Here is a 25,196-nt window from a genome sequence, read left to right on the forward strand (position 1 = left end):
CATGGTTGTTGTTGTTCCATAGGTTGTGGATTTATTTAAGCATCATGAATGTATGACTTTCAGAGAACCTGATTGGGGGAAAAAATCAGAAATTTTCATGATATGCATCACATAAAATCAACACAGTTCCAAGTACCCATATTATGAAGTCCTCTAAAGTGCCAAAATATTGCACATGCTAGAGCTTACCCTGCTCTCTCCAATTTGTACCATTTGTTACCACTGGGCTTCCCCTCTAGAGAGAGGAAGGGGAAAAGAAGGGGAAAAGAATGACAGTGGCAAGTCTGCTGCTGCTGATTCCCCCCTTCACCTAAACCTACAAAGGACAAACGGGAAAAACTGGAATTACTGTGACAGTGCCTAAAGATTTCTGGGCATAAATCAAATGCTGCTTCAACTACAAAATTTTAAATGGCCTGGAATTGATGGCAACCTGACTCTAGAATATAATTCATGTGGACATTTGTAATATACTTTATCCTCTTCAAGGCTCTTTATAATTGCTTGCCTGCTGATTTCCTTCTATTTCAGAAAAAACCAGAAACCAGTCAGTTTCCTTGAGGATCAAAGTCAGTGGTTGACAGAAGTTAGCACAAAATGCTGAAGTTGTCATTTGCAAGAATAAAAATGGACAGCAGAAGCTTGTCCACTCAAGCCCCTAACAGTTTAAGTATGGAGTGGGGGGGGGGGGAACGCATGCCCTTTAGTCAAAAAATATTTCTCTCTACAGCAGGAAACTTCAGGAGGAAGACTATCACACTATTAAGCTATGGTAATTTTATCAGCAATGTCTGTTAATAGGCAAATTTTACATGAGCAAAGATCAATGATACAGTTAACAAGACACCAAGTAAGAGGAGCCTAGAAGCCTTTTTTACCCATAATGATGAAGATAGATGTAAAAGGAAGATAGCTGTTTTATGGGCTAATTTCAGGGCCAGCCCTCTCATGATGCAGCTCATGTTGAACAGCAGGTTGCAGCAAACAGACTTAAGTTGGATTTTATCCCAAGTATCACCACTTCCCTCCAGGCCACCACAGGTAGAGCTACTCTGATCTGTTTCCTACTCATTCAAAGTGAGTGGGAAGTAGATCAACAGACAGCCATCTGACTAACCATCCCCCCTCTTCACTCTTTCCTTCATTCCCTTAAATAAAGGGGCACTTTGGAAGTGCTGTGTGTCCCCCACAACTTTTGTTTGTGTGTTTCTTAGAAGTGGTTGCATGAAGAAGCAAAGTGAGAGGATAGGGCAGCATTGCCCAAACTTACTGGACTGGCGATGCCCTGCCCCTCCTCTGACAATCACAAAACCCAGAAGTGCCAATGACTGGCAATGTGTGATGTGATTACATCATTAGCACTTCTGAGTTCAGTGACCACAAGGAATCCTAAAATCAGCACTAATCAAATAATGGTGGGCACTAATCAAATGGTGGGCCCCCAAAACCCAGCAGAGCAAAGCCTCTGGGGCTGCAGTCTGCTGCATCATGATTGCACTGCTAAGCAGCTCAGCTGGCATGCCTCCAACAATGGCCCTGGGGACTTGTTGCGATCCCTGGGTAGGGTAATGGAGCATTGCTGTCTTCCCCAAAAACTGCACGGAAGGTTGCAATCTCTCTTCCCATTCACCTTGTTCCTTCCTTGCAAAGCCCCTTTATAAACAAATCAGGAAGTCCAGGACATGCTGGGAGCCTTCCCAGCATATATTACAGCTCTTGATTTATTTAAAAGATTCCATATATGAAGAAGCAATGTAAGGAAGCCTATTCACTGCCTTGGATGTGTGTGGTTGCTCTACTGGGGGAGGGGTGGGAAGAGGATTGTGTTGTGCTGCTAAACCTCATACCTCTCCTCCTAGCAGGGTAGACAAGGAAGCAGCAGCAAATGTTTTGCACTTCAGGCCCAACTGACCCTCACAGAATGTTGAGCTGGAAGAAACCTCAGAGGTAATCTATTCCAACCTGCTGCTCAACACAGGCAACTACAGCATCCACCAGAGATAATCATCCACTTCAGCATGAAAACCTCCAATTAGGGAGAGTCCACAATTGTACCAGGTCTTACAGTTAAATTCTTCTTCAGTCTATCCCAGTGGTTCTCAAACTTTGAGGGAGCATTACTCCTTCAGTAAGTCTTTGCACAGGCAGGGCAAGGGCAGGGAAGCAATCCCCAGGATCATGTTCTTAAGGGGGACAAAGGGGGAATGCTTGCACTTACTTGGACTCAGCAAGGGCTAATAAAGGCTGCAGGAGGTATGGGGAGCCCAGCGCAGCCCTCCACAGGGGTCCCTGAGGCTTGGAATCTTGAAACAGAGCAATTGCAAAGCACTTCCTGTTTGCAGGAGGTGCACTGCGATCACTCCATTTCAAGACTCCAAACCTTGGGGAGCCCACCAGGGGACTGCACTGGGCTCCCCACATCTCCTGCAGCGTTCACTGAGTCCAAATAAGTGCAAGCATCCCCTCTTCGCCCCCTTAGGGACACAATCCTGGGGATCACTTCCCTGCCTATCCTCTTCCCCCACCCCTTAAAGGGACAGGGGAAGCATCGCAACCCACCAGTTTAAGAACCACTGAACTATCCTAATGTACTACCCTGTGTATTCAATCCATTGGTTCTAGTCCTGGCCTAAAGAACCTTCTAAGGCCTCTGGAGGGCATTTACATGTCATTTCCAGTTTTGTCAGAAAACTGGAAGTGACATTTAGTAAGCCTCCAGAAGGCCAAAAGAGGCTACACATAGCCTCCCTGGTCCACAGGGTGGCTGAAGGTGGCAGCAGGGGAGGGAGCATGGATAGCAGTGGAATGGCAGCTAGCAGTGCTGCCCACTGGGGCATTTGCCCCCGTAACCCCTCCTAGTACACCAATGCCTATACACAGACTTTACATTTGTCACTGTTGAATTTCATCTTGTTGGAATGGGTTTAATAGTCTAGCCTGTCAATATCATTCTGAATCCTACTTCCATCTTCCAGGTGTTAACCATCCTTCCCTAGCATTCTATCAGCTGCCAGTTTGATATGCAACCCCTCCACCCCATCATCCAGATTTATCAAAATGTTGACTGGCCCAAGGCCCAGACAAAGCCTTTTGGCATTCCACTCAATATCTCCCCCTTGAGGTGAATGTCCAGCACTTAATAGCTGATACTCACATGGTTAAGGCTTATACATGCTAACCCATTTATGAAGTAACTTGCCACAAGGTACACTTAACTACCTAGTAAGACTCATCTGTCACACTGTAGCAGCTGGTGAGAAGCATTTCACCATCATTCTATTTCATCAGATTTCTAATAAGAAGAAGGGCATGAGTTCACCAATTTACCAATTAGGAACACAGGAAGTTGCCAGAAAAGGTGAGCACAAATTAAGCTGTTTTATAGCATCTGGCGGCCTTAGGTGGGATGAGGTAGCAGGATGGCAAAAATTTTTACATGGTTTGAAAGTATAGCTTTAGAGATGCAGCCAACAGGAATCCAAAAAATAAGTTCTATCATCCTCAATGTTGGAAACGCTGCAGCAAAAGTTGAAGGATGCAGTTCCATGTAAGGTGATAGTTCTGCACAAATTATCTTGCCTCTCAATAGAATACATTTGTGATAAGTTGGAATGGTCTCTCCGGAGCAGACAGTGACTTAAATGAGGTACTATGCTCATGCAGGTCAGAATAGTGTGGAATTTCTTCTTTTGTGGCAATACCTATTTAGAACAACACATGCTCCTTTCATAAAGGTGAAAAACAAACAGAAGATGGTTACAGTCCAACATTCCAGTTGTTACTGGATCAATTTTAGTGGCAACAGGGTCATTTACAAGGAGCATATTGTGAAATTCTAATGAGCTTTGCTCAGGTTTTCAGTGCTCTAGTATTTGAAAAACTAAAGGAAACCCAAGTGTTTAAAGGCTTCTGGTGGCAGAACACAAAACAGTTCTGTGAGCATCTTGCAGTGCTTCTGTGTCATCTTATTTGATGCCCACCTTGAAAATAGATCTTGAAGAGAACATGCATTGCACAATTTCATTTTTGTTTGATTTCTTCAACTGTTAACTCTGGTTCAGGACTAGTCTTCATCTTCATCTTCATCTAAGCCAGCATCATTTTGCACAACTTGAAATAGCCTAAGATACACAATAAAACGAATTAGCAACAAAATGAAATGAAACCCAAAAATATCCAAATGTACGAACATGTCACAAACCATGAACACTATGGATTTCCTTCTACTTTCATTACTAGCTCTTTCTTCATACCAAAGACGCATTTACACAGTTGGCAGAATCAAGAAAAGCTTTTACTGGATTGTACCATTTCAACCCATGCAGCAAGATTACCTGGTTGACTAGTCTGCCAGAAAACAAAGCAGCTGGTCACATTCTAGTTTGCTGCGCAGAGAGTCATTTTATGGGAGTATTCCCTCAGTGGCACATGAACCCCTTCTTCATGTGCCACTGAGGGAATAGCTTTACTTGATTCTAATGATTGTATAAACTGGTCCTTCTTGCTGCTGCTGCTGCTGAGAAAGTGATAATCTCATCATCACACTGAAGACCTCAGGATCATTCTACTTGCATCATCAAAATGGATCATTTGTCACAACAAGCCTCAATATCTACTACAAAGTAAACACATTACTTGACTATCATCAATATATTCATATGATGCACTGAGGTTAAGTCCTGAAGGGTTATTAATTAAAAATGTTCTGCCATTCTATGTTGTTCTAGTGAAATCCCTGAAGGTTAAGGATACTCAAGAAAATATATTTCACTTCTAAAGCAGCTTACTTGAAATCTCAAATCTCAACATTTGTGTACAACAATCTCTGTTTGTTGTAAAAATACCTATTTCATAGATAGTGAAGAACACTGGAAGTTTAGATATACTGTTTAATGAACACCAAAGTGCCTATCTCCTTCATCTTGAAACATGATAGCTAAACATACAAAAGAAACAGTTACCCCAGATGAAATTCTCATTATCCACTGAAATAAAATAACTAGAGAGGATTTTCCTGTATCTAGCAGGGGATTGGATGAGATGGCTTTGAAGATCCCATCCAACTCCCTGATTCTATGAACTATAACGTACGTTAAAGTTGGAGCTAAAATAGTAGAATGCAGAAAGTAGCTGAAGTAAGTCCTTAAGACTCAGCAACCAGTTGGCAAATAAAAACCTCTGTCACATTTCCAAACATATCAAAATTGTTTTAATTACACTATTATGATTTTGACCTTTTCAACATTATGGTTCCTAGCCTTGCTGGTGAAAAAGGACTTCATGCACACATTCCACAGGGTTCTTTAAAATATAGTCCTAAGTTAGAAATTGCAGCTCCAATTTGGAACAAAGCTCTTCAAATTTAAAGATGAAAAAATATTACACATCATTTGTTTTGTTGCATCAATAAATCCAATATTGGTATGCACTGCTTAATGAAAGGGATACATTCTCTGAATCCCATCATGCGAAATCCTTACCTTGGTAGTGTTGTGTTTGTGATGCTGGTGTTGTCATTAGGAGGCCTCAGAGGCCTTTTTCAGTTTGCGCGAGAATGGCCTGCAGAAGTGCCTGGAAGTGACTTCTGGTTTGGCTTCCAGCAGCTTCTGTGGGCCATTTTGAGGACCATAGAGGCCCGACACAACCCAAAAGAGAATTCTGGGGCCTCCTAAAGATAACACCAACTCAAAGGTCATGAGTTTTCAGCTACTGTATAGTAAACCAACGATGGAGTGTCATATATGTGATACAGGCTTGTATTCTCTTGAAAAAGCAGGTTAGTGTTAGATCAGTGTTGAGAGAGAGAGAGAGAGTTATGTGGTTGCATATTAATCATTACAGCCCCTGGTTTACTGGTTAATATATACAAAAATTATTCTAGATTTCAGACCCTGCTAACACCAAACACACATGGTTCAAGATGCAAGTGAACTCACTCTTCCCTTTGCATAGCATATAAGAATACATACCGGTTAAAGCATGGGGAGGATGGGTCATTGAAGTGCTGGTAAGGGTTTCCCCTTGATAGGGAATGCATACAAATCCAACAAAAGTACTGCAGACAGCTTGTACATGTCATCTTGTTGCAGCCATCTAATTTCTGATAATGGTGAGAAAAACAGAAAAGCAAGAATGAACACCTATACCTGCTAAACTTATCATTGGTCATCAGCATTTGTGCTGAGTGATAAAGTCAGCATTTCAGTCACCATCCACTTGGAGTTTTGGAGACTCTTTCTAGAAAGATTTTTTTAAAGGGGGAAAGCTGCCCTACACTTCTGGTTCCTCCATGTACGGGACAAGGAGGACATCTGAGTGGAAACAAGAGTGGCAACCCTTGCCTCTGCGATTTCTTTCATTGGGTTAACCATGCTGAAAGAAGTCACATAGAAGCAAATTAAGGGCTCACTTAGATCATGCTACCTACTCTACTCCAAAGTTGTTTGTTTTAAAACTGGCCTCACCTACCTACCCCCCTCCCTGAAAATTCTAAGTTTCCTACTATTGGGGATAATGGCTAAGAAGCTGTGAAAACAAAAACAAAAGGCAGAGAACTTTTTTCTGCATGGATGACGGTCCCCATGTCCACTCAGAAGATACAGCAGACATATGCATTTCACTAGCTATTCTGTCATTAAGCAAGCTCCACAAAAGAAGCCAGTTGTCTATCTGCGCCTTTAAAACCTCCACAGGTAGAAATTCAACAGGAGAAGCATATCTCATCAGGACATCATCCATCTGTTGAGTTTCTGCTTGTTAGGCATTTAAAAATCTAGCAGTCCTGTCAAGAACAAATATATATTAAAAACAAACATTAAGTGTTGTTTTGACACAAATACACGGAGTATATGATATATAATATGCATATGTAATTTATATCTAACATATATCTAAATATAATCTAACATTTATTTAAAAGATATCTAAATTTAAAAGATATCTGAATAATATTTTTAAAAATGTTGTTAAAATTGCACCCCATTTGCATTGCACCCAGAGCAATTACCCCTCATGCTCTGCCCTGTTACACCTCTGAGCTTAGGTTCCAGTTCAGATCAAGAGATTCCTTTTTTGCCAAAAGATTTGCCAAAAGATTTCTGTCACACATAAGCTGAAGGAAAAAGTGTGCCACAGCTTCCAATATTCCAACAGGGCATTCTCCATATCACATAGTAGTGAAAGCAAGTAAGCAGAGACAGATGCCCCCAATCAATCTGCTGCCGAAGTGAACTGGGGTCAGGCCTGCTTGGGTGGGCTTAGAATATGATAGACATTGCATCAGCGTCTGTACAACAATTGGGCTGTAAGACAAGTAGGTAAAAGTCTTATGTAATCATCATGCTGTCTTTTTGGAATCTTGTAATTAAGCTGGTCAGTATGGTGCCAAACACGAATATCTGCACTTAAGAACACAGAATGGTAGCTATTCCACCTTTTATCAGAAATCATCCAGCCCACTTTTTGACATCAGCTTATCTACACTTCTAGATATTTCATAAATAAGGCAATAAAAGTAAAACACTGCCTCTTGTTCATAAAAGAAATCTGTTTATGTCTTACAAACTCTCTTCAGGCACAATCCTACAGGAAAAGGAATACATTCAAAAATGACAGGGAAATTAGTATAAAAAGAAATTCTGTTTGCAAAAAAGGAAATACATATCTTCAAAAAGAACTGAAAGTTAAAGCATGTAAAAAAAGACTGTCACTTTCACCTTAAGAGAAAATATTAACTGGTGCATATATAGTCAACAGTAGTAGTGAGCCATCTCACTTTTCAAGACTTGCCAAGCCCCTGCAAGAAAAGACTCAGACAGTAATTGCTTTCTACAAAAATCAAGCTTTGATTGAGGCCATTACCGTGGGAACGTGCATGCTCCTCAAACAAGAATCAAAGTTCTAATTTACGTGCACACCTGGAGCTGTATTATTGTCCTAACAGATTTGAGAAAACACATTTTGATTCTCCCAAGTCCACCTGCTCAGCTCTGATCTTACCTCTATATGAGTTCCACAGCATGGACATGATTTGGAATTCTTTTCCAGCCATTCTTCGCTGTCCATTTCTTCCAAAGCCTTTTGAATCACCCTTTTGCCATAGCGTTGCTCTAAAAACTTTTTTGTAGCCTCATCAGCTTCAAGGTAATCATTGCACAAATCCACTAACTTTTCTAAGGAAAGTAATGGAACAAAAAAACACTGTGCTAAGCCAGAAAATCACATTGTACAAATATCCAACTACATTTCTCAAGTAGAAACAGTTCAAGTAAAAAAGTTTTGCATCCTTATCTTATACAGTACAGGTTGAGTCTCATTATTCCTGGGGGTTTCATTCCAAGAACTCACCTGGATGGCAAAAAATGCACTACAGGTGGAGCCTATTTATGCACGTGAGTTCCGTTCCCTGACCCGGCGCAATTAAGAAAAAACGTGTTGTGCTAAATTGCATAGAGTTACACAAATACACTACAGCCTGACACTTGGGGCTGGAAGGAAACTAAGGTAGCTGTTCTCAATCGCGTCCCTGTACTCAGCCCTCCCCCCTTGCCAGCTGTCCCAGCTTCTGTTGAGCTTTTAAGAGTCCTTTTCTATTCAGAAGTAAGCCCCATTGTAGTCAATGGGGCTTACTCCCAGGAAAGTGTGGATTGGAGCCTAAATCTCATGCTTTGCTTGCTGGGAAGACTTGCTTGTTGAGCTCTTTTGTTTCCATAGGCTGGAGCACAGAGAGCCTGCAACATCTCAGTCTGAAGGAGGGAATTCAGCAAACACTCCCGGGGTTTTTTAAAGCAATCCCCTTTGTTGCTACTGCACCTGCCCCTGTCTGTGTGTGTGTGAGAGTGAGCTCCACCTTGCTGCAGGTGTTCTAGCTACAGAAGTTTTCCGCCCCCTCCCCAGCCTCTTTGGAGTCTCTTTGAGCTCCAGGAGTCTTACTATTCCTTCCCAAGAGGAACCTCTTCCATGGCTCCAGGGCTATTTCCCTGTCTGTGCCAGGCGGAGCCTTTTTGCAGTGTTTTAGGCTACCTTGAAATGGAGCTAGACACCAGCGCAGGGCAAAGGTGTGTGCGACTTTGAATTCCCACCACCAGATTGAGTTGAGACAAATCCTCAGATAAAAAATCAGTGGATAAATAGGTTGCACCTGTATAGCAAATCAATTTAAAAAACAAAGTCTCTTTCCTCCTGTGATTTAAAAACAGCCTTGCTGAAGTTTGTAATGCACACTGAGGCCATCAGTCTCTCTCCAGGCATTCAGGCTTCACTAGGAGGCAGCAATCCCTCCCTCCCTTCACCAGGAGCCCCAGCAAGAGGGAAAGAATGCAGAAGGTGATAATCACTGCCATTTAGCCTTAGTTCACCTGCTCAGGGGAAAGGGAGGAGTGAAGCCTGCAGAGAGAATGACTGATGGATTGTCAGCCAGCTGCCTTCTCCTGCATTATTAAACAACTGTTTTTCTTTAATTTAAAGGGCCCTTCCTATCAGCTTTGAGATAGAAAAATATGTGGATACTTAGGTTATACCTGTAATCACTTGCATGACTGTCTCTCTGCAACAGTAAAAAGCAGTTTTTTAAACTGTGATTTTAAAGGGATGCATTTTCCCCCTTCTCCAGGGATCAGCACATTCCTTCTCATTTGCAGGGGCCATTCGTGTTAAGTCAAATCCGTGTATAAAAAATCTGTGTATAACAAGGCTGGACCTGTATAATCAGTAGTGGCTATGAAGCAGTGAGAGAGAATGGAAAATTTTCCATTTTTCTTTTTTCTAGATGGAGTCCCATAATCAGTCTGTGTGTTTAACAATGAATTCAATGCATATGCCATAGAAAAAGTAGGAAAAGAACAAAGTTATACACTTCATTATATTCTACCCAACCAGTGTTTCTCCCTCTACAATTTACAGGTAGCAATTCCTCCCCTACTGAGCAGAAGACATCAAAGAAGTATAAGAAAACAGTAAGGCTAAGAATTAAACACAGTGAAAAGATGCATTGTATAAGCTACATCCTTGAAGAATTCCACCAATCCTACAACAAATAGCCCTGAAGAGGTGACTATATCAAAGGAAGAAGTACAGTAGACATACTAATTAACGTCCAAACATTTCACAATGAAAGTATTTTTTTTTTCAGCTCACCTGAAGTGACTTTACATGGAGAGATGCCATGGTAAGTCTTCTTACAGAGGGTACAGAAGGCATAATTGCATCTGGAACAAATGCCCATAGTACAGCCTGGTTCCTGCATTACTGGCGTTTGGCAGAATGGACGTGGGCAATTCATAACATCTGCCATCAAATCTAGGCTTGATTGAAGCAGAAGGCGATCATAGCGTGCAAATAGCTGTTCATCCACCAATTCTTTCACCTAAAACAAAGTTAATCAATTTTTCAAAAATCTATAGTGCTGGTGAATTTTGATCCCAGAAAAATGAGCAAGTTAATAGTGGCTGTTATTCTGAATCTGTCCTGGTAAGATTTAGTTCATGCTCTATCTATAGACACAATCAGAAAAACAAACACAAAAACAGAATCATGTAAGGGTACATTGCACAAATATTAGATATACAGGTGGGGCCTCGGTATCTGTGAGAGATCCATTCTCAGAGCTCTCGCTGATACCGAAAATCGCAGATAATCAGATTTGCAATGTTCCATCCCTTTCTCTCTCCGAAGGAGACCGGAGCTGCTGGAAATGATGTTTTTCACCATACAAGACATTCTGAGGCCCGGGGAAGCACCTGGAGAGTTTCCCCAGGCCTCAGAATCCCTAATATGGTGGGGAAAAAATACTTCTGGTTTCCCTTGGGTGTCTTTTCACCTCTCTGGGTCATTCTGACCTGCATTCAGGCACACACCCATTCAGACGCATGCTGCCTCTGTGGGCTTCAGAAAGCACTCCGGAGGGGAACAGAGTGCAGCTCTGGTCCCCTTTGGAGGGCTCAGGTGGAGCCGAGACTGGCTCAACGTCGGTCCATGGGATCAGTATTGAGCCAGATCAGTGGATGAAAAATCCACAGATAAACAGACTCCACTTATATTCCCAAGCTTCATCTAATCCAATCCTGATTAGTTTCCCAGGTATTGGTCATAAAGAAAACCCACACAGGTCAATTTGCTTGCATGTTTTTTTAAACAGACTGTCCATGAAATTGTTGTTACCTGTCCAGGAGTAGCAACAGAAGAACATTTTGGTTCTGGACAATTCAGGCAATGGACCTGTCCATCTCTGATCTGAATTTCAAAGTAGTCCTTTAAACAAGTCTTGCAATACACATGCTTGCAGTCCATGAAGTACATGCATTCCACTCCAATCTTTTCAGAAAAGCAGATATTGCACAAGTACATTTTACTATTAAAGCACTTTTCTCTTTGGGCCTGATTAAAGTCCAGAATTTCCCTTATCAAGCTGGACAGAGAGTCAATATCTTGCACAGCTCTTGCATCAAGGGTCTCTTCCTGTGCTGCTGCCAAACCTGCTATGCAGGAAACATGATCTTCATTTTTTCTGCTTTGCTCTTTTCCTTGTTTGCATATCTTTGGCTCATATGGAGAGGTGATGTTCAGATAGGCAAGTGTTTCTTCTTTGAGAAACTGCATCCAGGCAAACAAGACCTCACAGCCTTGATTTTCTTCCCATAAATTATCCAAGTGTTTGCAGAGAGCAGTGAGCTAGAAGAAGAAGAAGAAGAAGAAGAAGAGGAAGAAGAAGAAGACGACTGATGGGGGGATATTGCCTTCCAGAACTCCTGGGACAATATATGTCAAACTGTACTTTTAAAGAAAGTGTCAGATTTCAAGATGAGAGCATATTTAACACAATGCTGCTACAATAGAAGTTTCCCAAAAGAAAGACAAGAAACCCATCTGCACCAATTCAGAACACATTTTCTTGGAAGAAGTTCCACTTTTTAAATAGAACTTGTCACTTACAAGCATCATTATACTCTAATACTCACTGCAATTGTTTTTAATCCAAAAAAGGTTCTACTGTATTATCACAACTTTCTTCCTACTTGTTGCAAACTTAGGGGGGTTTGGGGTGCTCAGAGTTCTTGGTACTCGAACCCTAAAGCCCTCAAGGCCACCTCTGCTTAGTAGTACTGCCACCACTCTGTATGTGCCAGTGCCTCAGTCGAGGGACAGTGAGACCCTCTAGGCTTAATTCTATCCCTTGCAGGCACTGAGTGCTTTCTCCAATTAAAGCTTCAGTCCTCAAGTTACTAGACCTCAATGAGTACTTGGTAGCTTGCTGAACAGCTAGGCAGGATTCTGAACCTTTGTCCCCAACAGACAATGAAACAACTTAGTAAAAGATATTTTAGTTTATTAAGTACATAAGGTTACATAAAGTCACATAAGGCAGCAAATGCTAGAGGCATAAACATCTAGGAAACACATCAGCAATAAAATAATAAAGCTAGCTGGCTATCTCTATTAATCCCTAATTCTCACCTGGGTCAGCTTCTCTTGTAGATCTTTTAGCTCCAGGCTACCTGTGAGGCCAGATGCCCATGTTGGACAATGCGGCTCACAGCGTGCAGGATGTTGCACCCAAAAAACTCTGCCCAATAAGAAGTGGACACACCCCTTGGGGCACTCATCAGTATACTTCTTATGTTAATAGTACTGAGGTGACTTCATACTTAGACTGTCCAATCAGAAACTTTTGAGGACAGAACCTTCTCGGAGTGGGTCTGGTTGCTAGCCCTCCTAGTTCTTACCCCTCCCAGCTGGAGATCCATAGCTGCATTCCATTCTGCTTGATCAGGAGCCCCTCAGTCTACTGAGGTGTTAAACATTCCAGTGGGTTGTAATTCTTGCTGTCTGTCCTTTCTGGCCAGCAAAGGAGAGACAACAATCTTTTTGTTTGTTTACTCACATTCTTGCAGCTAGGAACTGCTAGCCACTTCTCCGTTACTGACTTAGTTTGGTTCAGGCTTCACATGCTAACCTAGGCCTAAACTGTACATATTCATGACACTACTAATCAGAACTCCAGCCTTAATAACATAGCGAAGTATAGGAACACTTAATCTTCAAGAGAGCATTTTCTCATCATGAAACATTTTAAAGCACTCATATCCCACATCATACATGCTTGCATTTGCTCATCACTATGAATGCATGTGTACACAGGAAAAAAAAGTATGGTGTGATTTTTCAAAACATTGTGCAATATTAATCATTCTGAAGTTAGATTTTAGAGCAGTTTTCAGAACACCTAAATAAAATTTCATTACATCAATTGTACTGTTGACACAATGTAACTGGGGAATAATCAGAAGTTTAATGAAAAGAACATTAATCTAAGGAGCACTTCTGACAGTACTGCAACATGTGAGGAGTTTCAACATATTGCTTTCCCTAGCTGAATCTGGATTTTAGTGCAAGTGGTCTTCCATTGGCAACATCCAGAGTATTAATCATTAAAAAGATTACTATTCTGGTGAACTACAAGAAAAGATTTGTGTCAAACCTGTGCACGGGAGAGCCATTTACTACTGAGAGTGAATGCAGGTGGGGAGGTTGACGGATAGTCTTGTGGGAGTTCAAAATTCAGCACGATTGGAGGCAAAAAGCAAACAGTACACTCAAATTCCCTGCCTTGAAGATTCTCTGTTGGGTTGCCTAAAACAAATAAAACACACAACTGATTGTATTAGGAAGATGCAAACAGAAAGTGATGCTATCTCCCTAACTTGTCCAATACAATCCCACAGTTTCCCTTCATTTGAAATGTTTCTATTACAAATGGTTCAGAAAGGCAGTGGCCTGGTTTAAGTGGGTTTAAATGCTTCCTCCTCCCATCACGCACGTCAATTCTCCCTTCCACTTGCTAGTTCACAACAAACATAGCTACCTATGTTCAAATCAATCAACAAAGTTACTGCTAACCTAAGTTTTCTCCCAATCAGATTCAGAAATCACTTCAATCTGTTGTTTCCTATTCTGATTTTAAGACAAAGCAATAACCATAGTCTTCCTTGTCTAGATATCATAGAAAATTATAGTCGCTGCCAGTGCCAGATTTAGACTTAGTGAGGTTCCTAAGCTATATAAAGCTTGGAGGTCCCTTCTAAAAAATTATAACAAAATTTCCTGCATAAACAGTTTTAAATATATAAATCTGGCACACAACCTTTTAAAAGCCCCCACCCCAAATTCTGAAATTAGAGGTCTCTGCAGATTGTGACGCCTAAGCTGTAGCTTGTTTAGTTTATACCTAAAATCCGGCACTGGTCACTGGTGTCAGCATAGGACATAAATTTGTATAGGATTGCAATATTGTACACACTTAGAGCTGTAAAAAAGCTGCAATCCTGTGCAGTTAGGCTTATTAAAACCTACTGAAGTGCTAATAATGTAGACAATTGCCTACAGAACACTAAACAGATGCAGAATTATCTTTCTGATGAAAAGTATACCATACTAATCTGATATCTACATTTCCAAAATAAGTAGTGGAATACATAAAATAATTAGCTCAAATCACCCTGATCTTTTAATTTAAAAATAATTTATTCCTCTGTGAAAGATTCTTTACAGAGGACATAGTAAAGTCAATTATTGAATTATTAATTTGAATTTAAAAAAGAAAATAATCTTATTAGTGACAACAATTTCATAATCACTTTTATCAAGGATAATTTTGCACAAGATGACTGCTGCAATGGTCAGGTTTCCTTCCACCTGGATACTTCAGGAATTCGTTTAAAATCTCAGATGAAAGGTTTTACACAAATAAAGAAAATACAAAAGCATCAATCAGAAATAAAGAAAACACAAGCTGCAACTTTCAAGCACACATAAGGCTTGATTTAGTAAGCTTCTGTTCCAGAAAACATACACATCAAGATGAGACACAATGTTGTACCATTCTGGACATTGCCCCAGTATCACAGGCTGATATTACACCAGTACAAGCAGGTGGCTTGAGCTACCATGTGGTAAAAGCTACCATTGCCAGATGTAGAGTTATGCTAGAACAGTGGTGCCCAAACCCCGGCCCAAGGGCCATTTGTGGCCCTCGGGGATCCCCAATCTGGCCCGTAGGAAACTCCCAGTCTCAAATGAGCCTCTGGCCTTCCGGACACTTGCTGGAGCCTGCACTGGCACGTTGCAACTGCTCTCAGTGTGATGGCGACTGTTTGACCTCTTGCGTGAGCTGGGTTGAGGGTTTCCTTCACTGCTTGCTGTTTCACGTCTGTGATGCAGCAGCGGCAGCAAAGGAGAGGCTTGCTTTGTGCAAGGCCTTTTATCGGCCTTGAGCTATTGCAAGACCTTCATTGACTCATATAAGTTCATCTTTAATTTATTCATTTATGTAATTTATGTAAATTTATTCAAATTTTAATTGTAAATCAATTCTTTTTTTCCCAGCTCCCAACACAGTGTCAGAGAGATAATATGGCCCTCTTGCCAAAAACTTTGGACACCCCTTTGCTAGAACAAAGCAGTGGCAGAAATGAGGACAAGAGAAACAGTTTTACACAGGGGCAAGTAACTATTCACACACAAGGTGTTCTGAAACTTTTTTGCCAGAAGGCCACTGATGTCACTGCAAGCCTTCATTGCAGACAAGTGGTGACAAATTATTTCAGCATCATTGTTGTTAGCATGCAGCACTGAAAATAGGTTACTTCTCTGCCTCAAATAATGTTATGTCAGTTCAGCCTGGGGGCTGGGGATAAGAATAGGCCCTCAGTTTGGCTGTACTTGTCGTAAGAGGCGACTGAACAGCCACCGAGTAATGAGTCCCATTAGCCTGGGAAGGCAGCTCATCTGAGAGAAGGAAAACTCTGATCCCAAACCTCCACTGCCTTGTGGCTACAGCCAGTTATGGAAAAGGCTTCAGGAGTCAACCTTGAGGCAAAATCCAGAGCCAAGGTTCCTGAGGCAGTTCATGGCTGAACACAGTCACGTTCTGGCAACTCCTGCGACACTGCTGGAACCAACCGTATTGGCTTCTGCCTTTCCATTGGACCATTTCAGTCACGTGGAGAGGGGAGATTTGCTGCATGGGAAACAGTCTATCCTCTATATCTACTTTACCCAGGCTTTGCGCACTGGAGAGGACACTCTGTTCCAGAACCACTATTCAGAGTACGATACCATAGTCTTCCGAGACTGAAGGATGCCAACACACAGTTCAAGCCACTCAAGGAATCATTACAGCTACATGTAGCTTATAGATGATAGTGTTTAAAATTAGGTGTCACTAAAACACATACACACACTTTATCTCAGAAACCTAAGCCTTTACACTATACTTCTCTCTGCCGTCTCTTTACTAAACATGTTTTACTCTGATTTGCATCTCTATTTTCAAAATTTCCATAACTTTTAAAGTTTAAAAATGACTCCACAGGGTAAAACAGTGATCTTTGCTGCCATATGTAATAGTAGGCCAAAACTCTTTAAAGAGTAAGGCAAGCTTAACTTTCTAATACTCCAAATAATTTTGTGATAAAACACAAAATGAACCTTGCACAATTCACAAATTTATTTACTAACATGTTTCACGCAGCAGTACAGGATGTAACAGATGCTACCCATGTACCTGTGTAAAAAATAGATTATGTCATCTGACCCACATGAAAGTATACTGCACCCACATGATCTGTCATTGGCTTAGATGACTGATGTAAGGGGGAGAATGCAAATTTGAGATTTGGCCTTGCCTGTCCCACACCATACATAGGTATCAACTCCAAAATACCGGAGATCTCCGGGGGGGGGGGTACAAGTTAGAACACATGGCAGCAATGCACCATTTCAAGAAGTTGACTTCAAGAAGAGCTGGACTCACCTCGCACAAAGATGATGAAGTTCTGTGGCAGGTCCACAGAGATCCTAGTTTCTCCTCCCTGCACAGACTCTGCTCTCTTGAATTCATCTCCATAAATACTTGCCAAAGCAAGAAGCTCATTCTCCTGAGCTTCTTTGTCCTCTGAAGACATTTAAAGTTCCTGTGAATGATGAATAGATCCCCCAGAGTAAGTTACTATTCTTAGACTACTATAATTATGATTGTCCAACAGAGTATGAATCCTTATCATACACATGCTTGCTGCAAACAGTCACGCAAACTTCACTACTTTCAAGAAGACTACTTTCAAGGAAGTATTTCATTGCACACTTAAGTTCCACATGCATACAAACCATCCCCTAGCTTGTAGCATGATTGACATTTAGAAGAATATCACTTAAAAAGATTATGTGACTGCATTAGCTGGCATATTCATATGCCAAACCTCTCTTACAAAAGGATAGTAAGAGTTCAGCATCCCAAGATCTAAAACTCCAAGGTTATCATATCCTGAGCTGTAAGGATGCAAGGATGCGCACCTGTGCAAGAGGCGCAAGAGCTCTTAGACAGCAAAATACAATTCACACTTCCAGCTTAAACGAATAAAACAGTACGAAACACACTTAAAAATGAAAACATATCATAATTGCAATCTTCTTGGGTGCAAGCATGCAGATTGTCAGTCTTCCTATAAGCATATGTAAGAAAAAATAAGCATCCTAACTAGTGCACATGCAGATGAATGCAGGTGTATGAACAACACTCAGTGCACTAAGTGAACAACTCCTCATTTTACACACTGCAGCTTCTGTGGCATATTTTGAAGTGCTGATAATAAATTGTCTTTGGGACCAGGAAGCTTTCTCTAGAATTCCTATAACCACAAGAATAATTGTCCTTGGATTCTAAATCAGTGGAGGACAGACTGTTGAAATGAACAAACAGGCAGGCTTTCAACAATATATGACAGCAGAGTGGGGCTCACAAAGCCACCACTGGCATAAAAATAGGGTATTACAACCATGCCCTGGTTTTTATTTGTGAAACAGTTCCAAATGTATCACAGTTGGAGATGAGTATCATCTCCAAAAAGTGTTTGTACCAAACTTCATAAAGCAAAGAATATAGTAAGGAATTCCCATGCCATAAAAAAAGAGATTACAAGGGACATTATAACCTACATAGTTAATTTGACGATTTACTAGAGTTACAGAGCAATTATATGCATGTCTACTAACAAATAAACCCCATTATGTTCAGTGGGGTATACTCCCAGAAAAGGGTATAGGTTTACAGTCTTAACCTACAAGCCTATACACACGTACTAGGAGTAGGTTCAACTGAGTTCAAGGGAGTTTGCTTCCAAGTAGACATGCATAATATTGGTCTAGGAGACTTCGAGGATTCAACTACAGATTATTATAGTGAACTCCTCTGAGATCATCTTACGATAAGGGGAAGGGTACAACTGTTAGAATAAATACAGCAAATACATACACATAACAAGCAACAATAAGTAAGAAAAATGGATAATTTCCTTGCTGCAAGACAGCATTGAAAGAGAACAATTTGGAATGGAAATACAGCAGGATGATGCTTATACCCCACTACCTGATTTGCATAATAGTTAGAGTGCCTGGATTTGGTAGACTGGCATACAGGTTGCTTTTTCTACAACAGAAGTGTTATGTTCAGGATACCTGAAGGGCCTCCCACAACAACAGAGCAACAGGTTGCACAATGTATGCATCAGGAAGGGCCCAAAGCAGTAATCACTGTGCCACAGCACATTGGTGTGTCGCAAATGGTCCGCAAGTGTGCCTCAGGAGTTTGGGGGAGGGTCATTTGTTTAGTTGGACCATTGGGGGATACGAGCCCCCTGGTGTGGCACAACATTTCAGTTGTCAAAAAACTGATGGCATGCCTGCCCTGCCTTGACAATTCTAGTGCCACGTCAGTGTGCCCTGAGATGAAAAGGGTTGAAAACCGCAGGCCCAACCCTAGGTTTTCTCCTCAATATTGTAAATAACATCACTTATTGGAAAACCCGCTAATTCCCCCTTCTCCTGCAGACAAGGGCTATTTATTCCAGTTCGCTGCCATCCCAGACTGTACTGGGGCTGCAATTCTATCCACACTTACCTAGGAGTAAGCCCCGTTGACTATAATGGGTCTTAGGCTTGGGCTCTAAGGCTGCAATCCTAACCACCCTTACTTGGGTGTAAGCCTCACTGACTAGATGGAGCTTACTTCTGAATAGACAAGCATAGGATTGGGCTCTAAGCCTGCAATCCGGCCTCACTTACTTGGGAGTAAGCCCCATTGACTGTAATGGGACTTACTTCCAAGTAGACGTGCCAGGGACTGGGCTGGGAGTGGGCCGTCACGCCAGACGCCGCAGAGCCACAGGGTCGCAACGCCCTTCCTGCCTGGACGGCACTCACTGTCACGTGTGCTCGTCCATGACTAGCCGGCACCCTCCCAACCGCTCGCCTTCGCGCCGCCGCCGAGGATTCCGGCTGCCCGGACCTGCCTCGCGCGCAGGGCGGTGGCTCTTCAGGGGAGCCCCGCACAGAACGCTCGGCCGCTCCCAACGCTGCGTCCCCCTCGCCTCTCGAATCCGGCTCCGGCAGGCACTTCCGGCTCGGCTCCTAGAGCGGCACAGACTGAGCACCCTCTCTGTAGTACCAGGGCCCGGAAGGCGCGTCCCCCGACTTCCGGCTTCCATTTTATGTGCTTGGGGGCGCGTCAGGGGGCCAGGCCGCTCAGTGACCGCGAGAGGCCTGGTGGGGGAGGAGAGGCTGCCTGCTGCAGGCAGGCTGTAGCTTGAGAGGAGCCCCAGAGCTGGCTCGGGCCAGGGCCCAGCTCGTCCAGCCTCCTGTGGCCCACCAGAGCACTCAAAAGCCCTGGCTCTCAGAGACAGCCTGCTCAAGGCAGGCGGCTGCGCACACACAGCTTGGCTTGCAGCCTCTGATGGGCTTTCCCTCCAGAAATCTGTCCAGTCCCCTCTTAAAGACATCCAGGCCAGACTTCCTGTGGCAGGCAGTTCCACAGGCCGGATAAAGTAGTATTTCTTTTCTCTGTTCTCACTCTGCCAACACTCAACTTTTGTGGCTGTCCCCTGGCTCTGGTGTTGTGTGAGAGAAAAAAAGATCATAGCTCTGTCCATCCCCGGCATAATTTTGTATGCAGCTTGACTCGGTTTTGGAGTCTTTTCTTTTTGTGTTGCTTCAGCATGATTGCAGGGCACCTTACAGCACTATCCTAAGCCTGTGTACTCCAGAAGTAAGCCCCACTGAGTTCAATGAGACTTGCTCCCGAATAAGTGACCCCTTTTCACCAATAAGCCAAGACTCTTACAGCACAAGCCTGTGCTTGTCTACTCAGAAGACTTCCTGCTGTCCCATGTCCTGCAATGGGGCTTATTCTCAGGAAAATGTGCCTAGAATTGCAGCCTTAATTATGGTCACAGGAGCTGCAACTCTGTTGTTTTTGCCAGGATCCACACTTCCCTGGAAGTAAGCACCATTGACTACAAGTATCTTGTCTTGTGTGCTTCCTGATGCATGTGGTGGACCGCTGTGCGATATGGAACCCTGGACTAGATGGGCCTTTGGTCTGCTCAAGCATGGCTTTTATGTAAAGATTTCAAGGTGTTTATAGCTCACCAAAGTGCTGTATGGAGAAAATTAAACCATTTCTGCCCAATGTTGCATAGATGCAACAGGGATCAAATGTACACAGCTAAAAATGGGAAGAGTACAGTTGGTAGAGACTCACCCTCAATCCTTCTCCACGCCTGCACTATGGAAACAGTATTTGCAGGCATTGCAGAGTCATCGTAAGTGCTCTCTCAACTACCACCCCTTTTCTTGCAGCACAAGTATATACAGTATTTCTTAAACTGCTCTGTAGTGTTGGCTCACAAACTCTTCTATCCTAGTATATAAAACATTGGTTATTTTTTTTTCTTTAAAAAAAAACTATTTTGTGAGTAAGGGAGCAGAGATCTAGTAAAAATAAGAGAGGAATAAAGCCATTCTAAGTTACACCTCTGCCTGCAGTTTTCACTCTTCCCACCTCACTAGAGCCAGCCCAAACATGAAGCTGGGGGAAAGTTTGACTATCAATAGAGCATTCAGAACTGTAATTGAGTGAGTTTTAGTAGCATGTCCCATCACGCCTGTCCCCAACAGTGGCTAACACAAAGCATCCATCCACTCCCTTCAGATAATGAGATGTTGTAGTATTAACTCTGTGGTCTCAGGATTTTCTACTACCTTCTTTGTGAGTGGTTTCCTAAAACTGATAGGACTTTCCAGTGCTTTCCAGTGATTGTGAGGAGCTCCAGAAGTGAGGAACTTCTTCCAGAAGCTGGAAGAATGGGCAGCAAAATGGCAGGTGCGTTTCAATGTCAGTAAGTGTAAAGTCATGCACACTGGGGCAAAAAATTAAAACTTCACATATAGGCTGATGGGTTCTGAGCTGTCTGCGACAGATCAGGAGAGAGATCTTGGGGTGGTGGTGGTCAAGTCGATTAAAGTGTCGACCCAATGTGCGGCGGCAGCAAAGAAGGCCAATTCTTTGCTTGGGATCATTAGAAAAGGTATTGAGAACAAAACAGCTAATATTATAATGCCGTTGTACAAATCGATGCTGACCTAGAGTACTGTGTCCAGTTCTGTCGCCACATCTCAGAAAAGACATACCGGTAATGGAAATGGAAAAGGTGCAAAAGAGAGCAACTAAGATGGTTGCTGGGCTAGGGTACCTTCCTTATGAAGAAAGGCTACAGCGTTTGGGCCTCTTCAGCCCAGAAAAGAGGCTCCTGAGGGGGGACATGATTGAGACATACAAAATTATGCACGGGAAGGATAAAGTGGCTAGAGAGATGCTCTTTACACTCTCACATAACACCAGAACCAGGGGACATCCACTCAAATTGAGTGTTGGGAGAGTTAGAACAGGCAAAAGAAAATATTTCTTTACTCAGCGTGTGGTTGGTCTGTGGAACTCCTTGCCACAGGATGTGGTAACAGCATCTGGCCTGGATGCCTTCAAAGGGGGATTGGACAAGTTTCTGGAGGAAAAATCCCTTATGGGTTACAAGCCATGATGTGTACTTGCAACCTCCTGATTTTAGAAATGGGCTATGTCAGATGCAAGGGAGGGCACCAGGATGCAGGTCTCTTGTTATCTGGTGTGCTCCCTGGGGCATTTGGTGGGCCGCTGTGAGATAGAGGAAGCTGGGCTAGATGGGCCTACGCCCTGATCCAGTGGGGCTGTTCTTATGTTCTTAGTGCTCAAATGTACCCCTGAATACAGAAACCCATACCATACCAATTAAACATATAAAACACTAACAGCTATCTAGGAAGGAATGAAAGCAATCAGCAGGCACGCAATGATAAACAGCCTTGAAGTGTATGAAGTACCTTACAAATGCCTCCCATGGATTATTTTCAAAAGTCAGGTTGCCACCCAGAAAGTATGGTACCTCTACTAGCCACTCACCTAACTTCAATGGTGGGACACCTAGAGCAAAGCCTCTATTCTCAGCCAGGCAGGTTTGTAAGGGAGAAGGCAGTCCTAGCTTAATCCTAGGCTATTTAGGATTTTATAGGTGAAAATCACTTTGAATTATACCGAGACACAAATTCAAAGTGGAACTCTTTATGCACTGTCACATTTAAGTCCAGTTTTTCCCAGCTTACCCTTTACAGATAGGTTTGCTTAAGAGGCAGAGGGAGGGGAGGAGCAGAGTTGCCAATGCCACTCTTCCCCCCTCCTTTTTCTGTAAGGGAAGAGCCCCAAGGCTAGCAAATGGTAAGAACAGGAGAGCAAGAGAAGCTATAATATATACAAAATTTTGGCACTTTAGAGAACTTCAGACATGGGTACATAGAAATGGAGAGGCTTCTCCCCATATTCTCTTCCACTTTACAAAAGGCATCAGCAAACTGATGCAAACTCTTTCCAATGATTATGAAGGGAGTAGGGGAGGGGTTTCCTTAAACCAGTCTGCATTGTGTGTACATCACGCAGCCACAGCAATCCTGCTCCCTCAAAATCCATTCTTCCCCCTACCTCCTCTTATGCTAGCTGGAACTGCTTCCCTGAACACCTACTGCATGCTCTCTCATTCAGAACCTTCAAATGAGGTCAGTGACACTATGCCTCACTTCCCATTCCTATACACCTCAGTATATGCTTCCCTTTTCCCCAGCTCCATCTCCTTCTCTCCCTCTGCCATCTTAAGAGCGCACCCATCTTTATGTTGTGCAATGTGCCATGTGTCTTAATAGCACCATAGAAATAAAAACATTTTCCATTGTAAAAGGAACCACATCAGCAAAAAAACCACACAAAAAACCATTTACAGACCTTATTACCACTAGATTTTCACAGCTGGATGGTAAGTTCCAGGCTATGTACATTTTGTACAACTGTCAGCAAGTACAAGATAATCAAACCATTATGATATCTAAGTTAAATATCCTGTGCTGAGAGAGGATATTTTAATCCCCGTCAGGAATTTAGAACTGAAGGAAATGCAAATTTGCTATGCCATAATATCTTAATTGAAAAGTTAAGATTTGATGCAACTAATAGGTGTTCTTAGATGAAATGCCTGTACCAAAATTGATCAATAAAGGCTTGTAGCAATCACTGCTTATTTAGCAATTTATTCAAAACAGTAATAGTGTCATCACTCTCAAAACCTTGGCTGGCTTTTTATCAGCCCAATCCTAACCAGTTTTCCAGCACTGATACAATGGTGACAATGGAGTGCATGCTGCATTTTGTATTGGGGGAGTCACAGAGGCCTCTTCAAGGTAAGGAAATGTTTGATCCCTTACCTTAGGGCTGCATTGCAGCTGCATCAGCCCTGGAAAGTTGGTTAGAATTCAGCTGTATACCAATCCAAAAGCACAACACTGAAAGTTTAAAAGGGAGCAAAAAACATAAGTATCTGTACTGAATATAATGTGACATAACTAGCAACAGGACCTACTGATGCCAGCGTTACAGAATTAAGTTGAATTATAAGAGAAATGCAGTAGCCAAGCTTATGCTTACTAACTATGCAACTAAGCGCAAATAAAAATGTGGCTGGCCAGAGCTAAGTGTTTCTGGTAAGATAGGTTTTCAGCCTACATCTTACTCAACACAGTGGGCTTACTTTGGAGTTATTACCAACATTACTTTGGATGTTATTTTCAAACATCTCTACTGATGGCAATTGTAACTATATGCATGCAAGTCCAGTTTATCTGTGGGAAAATACTGACTGCTCTGATGGTTGCACATAGTTTCTGAACATGGTGGAACAGACTATTTACATAATTCGGTTCATGTCCAAAAATCCAAAAGGCAGGAGGTCTGGTCTAGAGGGTAGAGCCTCCATTTGCCTGAAGATTAACATCCACAAGGTCGCCAGTTCGAGGCCACCGGCACCATGCGACCTTGAAGCAGCTGGCAAGCTGCAGCTGAGCTGTTCCATCTGCTCGGAGCGTGGGAGGATGGAGGCCAGAATGTTAAACCAGATCGGAGTGTAACAGCTTGAATGTGGTGGTTCTTGAAAGAGAGAACCTTCTTTCAATTTGTAAAAATCCCTGCGTGGATTTAATCAGCCTGCCTGTGTAAACCGCCTTGAATAAAGTCTTGAATAAAGACCAAGAAAGGCGGTATATAAATACTGTATATTATATTATTATTATTATCTAAAAAATAGCCACTAACACTATATAGTGTTGTATAGGAATGTAATAGGAATAATATTTTATTTAATAGGAATGTATTTTCAGGATGTTGCTGTTTATATAATGTCTCATTCAACAACCTCTGAACACAACAGAATTTGTTTTGTAAATCCCAAAGAACACAAACTCAAAAATCAATTTTGTGATGGCCAGATAGAACAGTGGAAATTACAAAATATGTGTTTATTGGAACCAGAGAGAGGAATTCGTGAACATGACAAAGTCTGTAAAATACCAAGTCATAGTAACCAAAGAAGTAAAAGGAGACAAACATTGAATATTATAAGCACGTAATCTGGGAACTAGATAAATGTTAAAGGGCTCAAGAAACTATTTTAATGGCCAGGTATGGGTGCTCAAATAAGTTTTTTAATCATGTACCATACATTATAGCTGTAGGACTAAGACCAGAGACCTGGTACTGTCTAGCAAAATGGAATGTGGAAACTTACAAAATAAAGCCTCAAGATCATATTTGGCCAAGACCAATTTTACTTACAGTAAAGATAACTGCAGCTCTAAGGTTGTAGTCCTATATCAATTTACCTGGAACTAAGTCTCACTTATGTTCAATCAGTTTCCAATTCCATGCATAAGATTGCACTATAAAAGTCTTGATCCGAAGA

General features: G+C 42.2%; 1 protein-coding gene across 5 annotated transcripts; it reads right to left on the reverse strand.

Moving 5' to 3' along the window:
- Positions 1–5: 5 nt before the first annotated feature.
- Positions 6–19,424, reverse strand: RNF14 (ring finger protein 14). Of its 5 annotated transcripts, none has more exons than XM_066617871.1 (8): positions 19,337–19,424; positions 16,808–16,967; positions 13,475–13,626; positions 11,158–11,667; positions 10,135–10,363; positions 7,999–8,171; positions 5,970–6,100; positions 6–4,121 (listed from the first exon to the last, which is right to left on the reverse strand). In XM_066617871.1, exons 2-8 carry the CDS (start codon positions 16,956–16,958, stop codon positions 4,064–4,066), a joined length of 1,404 nt encoding a protein of 467 aa, XP_066473968.1. In that variant the 5' UTR covers positions 16,959–16,967; positions 19,337–19,424; the 3' UTR covers positions 6–4,063. The 5 variants fall into 5 exon arrangements, with proteins under 5 accessions (XP_066473968.1, XP_066473970.1, XP_066473969.1 ...); XM_066617873.1 differs by having other exon boundaries at positions 19,341–19,419; XM_066617872.1 differs by lacking the exon at positions 19,337–19,424 and adding an exon at positions 19,252–19,335.
- Between the last annotated feature and the right edge of the window lie 5,772 nt (positions 19,425–25,196).

Source organism: Tiliqua scincoides, chromosome 2 (assembly GCF_035046505.1).
Source record: "Tiliqua scincoides isolate rTilSci1 chromosome 2, rTilSci1.hap2, whole genome shotgun sequence".
Lineage (NCBI taxonomy): Eukaryota > Metazoa > Chordata > Lepidosauria > Squamata > Scincidae > Tiliqua > Tiliqua scincoides.